This window comes from Odontesthes bonariensis, chromosome 12 (assembly GCF_027942865.1).
Source record: "Odontesthes bonariensis isolate fOdoBon6 chromosome 12, fOdoBon6.hap1, whole genome shotgun sequence".
Classification (NCBI taxonomy): Eukaryota; Metazoa; Chordata; class Actinopteri; order Atheriniformes; family Atherinopsidae; genus Odontesthes; species Odontesthes bonariensis.
In genome coordinates, this window is record NC_134517.1 from 19,497,203 (window position 1) to 19,499,810 (window position 2,608).

Genomic DNA, 2,608 nt, shown 5'->3' on the forward strand with positions numbered 1-2,608 from the left:
TCCACAAACTGGAAATAAATGCACAAAGTAATTGCACTTCCCCTTGAATCTACACCAGAGTGTTGGAACACCGCACACTTTGCGTCCCTGCCAGGAAGTGGTGCCAAAAGTCTCACAGCAAATCCTGCAGCTCTGTTTGGTCAGGGTCATCCTGGTGATTAGATCGGCAACATTAATCTGTAAAAGGTTGCCGTTTGCATGCTTTACAATGATTATGTTCCATCAATATACAGCTGCAATTAATGTCTCACCATCTGGGGGGGCTATCACTCAAATTGGATATTAACAGTTTGCGATTAAACCAGACACTGCATTAAATCAAAATCTTGGCTTCAACAGTACCCGTGCACTGTTGCCATCTTGTGACGAAATGTGAGAAGTATTTTTTTGTGTAGCTGAGACGTGTAACGAGTCTGACAGTGAAATGATTTCTTCTGCTCAGACCACTGTGGCCTTGTGTCTTTTTCAGGGACATTTTAATCAGATAAAGCATCTAAACTTCCCTATTTTGTTTCTGCTTGAGTGAAAGGGGCATATCGATATCCTACCAATATCAAATATAGGAATGCAAAGTACAAAAAAAAAAGGAAAATATAAATGTATGACATCAGATCATTGTTATGTATTTAATTTCCATAAATAAAATGACTAACTCCCTCTCAAGCCACATGGTAGCCCTTTTAGCTTCTTTGTTTCTTTTTAAACATCATCATCTAGCACCTATATTAGACTTACACAATCAATTTGATTAAAGAAACATGTTATCACACACAACTTGCCTCTGTGCTTCAATGACTTAAACAACACAGCTCACACGAACGCAATGGTCTCATTATTAACAGGTAAAACAAAAAGTAGCAAATTTACACAACATATAATGGAAAATAGTTTTTGATTTCAGTAGAAAATCAATAGATAAGAGATCTGAGAGATAATGCTCCATTTCAGATGATTGATCTTAATCTTGATTACCTTAATTGCTAATTGACAGCACCTGAGAGAGCTGGATCTAGGAGGGTGTATAAAAACAGCATCCTGTGCTTTGTTGCAGTATGAACTTTGTTAAATCAGCTAAGTGTACAGTTCATCATTTACAGAACTGGTGTCAGGATGGGTAAGACTAATGTCTTTATGTTTGACCTGCATGAAAGGTTTACTGTTACATTTGGTCAATGTCAGTTAAATGATATTTGGATGGCTACTTAATCTTTCTTGTCTTGGCAGCAAAGAAAGTGTTGATCGTGTATGCTCACCAGAGCTCTGGCTCATTCAACGCTGCAGCCAAAGATGCTGCTGTGAAGGTTTTGACCACTCAAGGCTACACAGTTGACGTCTCTGACCTGTACGCCATGAACTTCAAAGCCACTGCTACAGCTGAGGACATCAAAGGTGTCTTGATACACAAATTAATTAAAGAAGCCTTACATTTGACTGGTCTGTAAATCTAACAAACCCCACTTGTTACAGGAGACTTGAAGGACGCTGAACACTTTCGTTACTCAAAGGAGACCCAGCTTGCATGGGAGGACGGGAGACTGTCGGATGACATCACTAAGGAGCAAACTAAACTTACTGAGGCAGACCTCATTATCTTTCAGGTAGAACCTGGGTGCCAGTAATGTTTGTACTAACCAATAAATCTTAATTATACAAAATGTGGGCCTGTTCTCCCCAGTTCCCCATGTACTGGTTCAGTGTTCCTGGAATCTTGAAGGGCTGGATTGATCGGGTGCTCACGAGTGGATTTGCCTTCTCACAGGACAAGCGGTACAGTCTGGGAATCTTCAAGGTAAGGGCTCAATCAAGGTTTGTATTTGTCTCAAAAGATCCTGTGTTCTCAACTTGCTGCTTTTCAGGACAAGAAAGCCATGTTGTCCTTTACCACTGGGTCTCTTGAATCCATGTTCAGCCCAACTGGCATCAATGGGGACATGAATGTCACACTGTGGCCCCTGCAGGTACTATTTCACTCCAGATGGACTACTTGACACGCATTCAAACCCCCCCAACTATACTGACACAAATGTTCCTTTCCCCCTGCAGAATGGCATCCTTCACTACTGTGGCTTCCAGGTCCTGGCCCCTCAGATCTTCTGGGCTCCTTCTTCCGCTTCTCCTGAAGCTCGCACCAGCATGCTGGAGGGCTGGCGTACACGTCTGCATGGCCTCCTGGAAGAAAAGCCGCTGTCCTTCATTCCCTTAGACAGCTTTGACGACAAGGGCTTCCAGTTGAAGCCTGATGTCCATGAGGAGCATGCCAGCAAGGAGTTTGGACTGATGGTGGGCATCCACCTGGGCAAGCGGCTGCCTCCCAACTGCCAGATGAAAGCTGGGTGCTGAGGAAATGGTTGTCCTGACATGTGATAAATAAAGCTGGTCTATTCAGACACTGCTGTTGAATCCCTATTTGGCTTTCTTGGGTTCCAATATCTTGACTGTCACAAATGGTGTCACCTCTATTCTTGGCTTTGTGTACAGCAATTTTATGTTCTTAATTCTGGCCATAGAGTTAATTCAATGAGTTGTTCTGCTCATGGTTTAGTGTTGATCGAACTCTGATGTTCGGAAGCTCAACTTTTTTTTTTTTTTTTTTTTTTTTTTTTTTTGG

At 42.1% G+C, this 2,608-nt stretch overlaps 1 protein-coding gene across 1 annotated transcript; it reads left to right on the top strand.

Annotated features, from left to right (window-relative positions):
* Nucleotides 1-1,110: 1,110 nt before the first annotated feature.
* Nucleotides 1,111-2,340, top strand: LOC142395962 (NAD(P)H dehydrogenase [quinone] 1-like). The gene is made up of 6 exons (XM_075478510.1): nt 1,111-1,114; nt 1,216-1,389; nt 1,468-1,598; nt 1,676-1,789; nt 1,857-1,958; nt 2,044-2,340. The coding sequence occupies exons 1-6, from the start codon at nt 1,111-1,113 to the stop codon at nt 2,338-2,340; spliced, it is 822 nt and encodes a 273-aa protein (XP_075334625.1).
* The last annotated feature ends 268 nt before the right edge of the window (nt 2,341-2,608 follow it).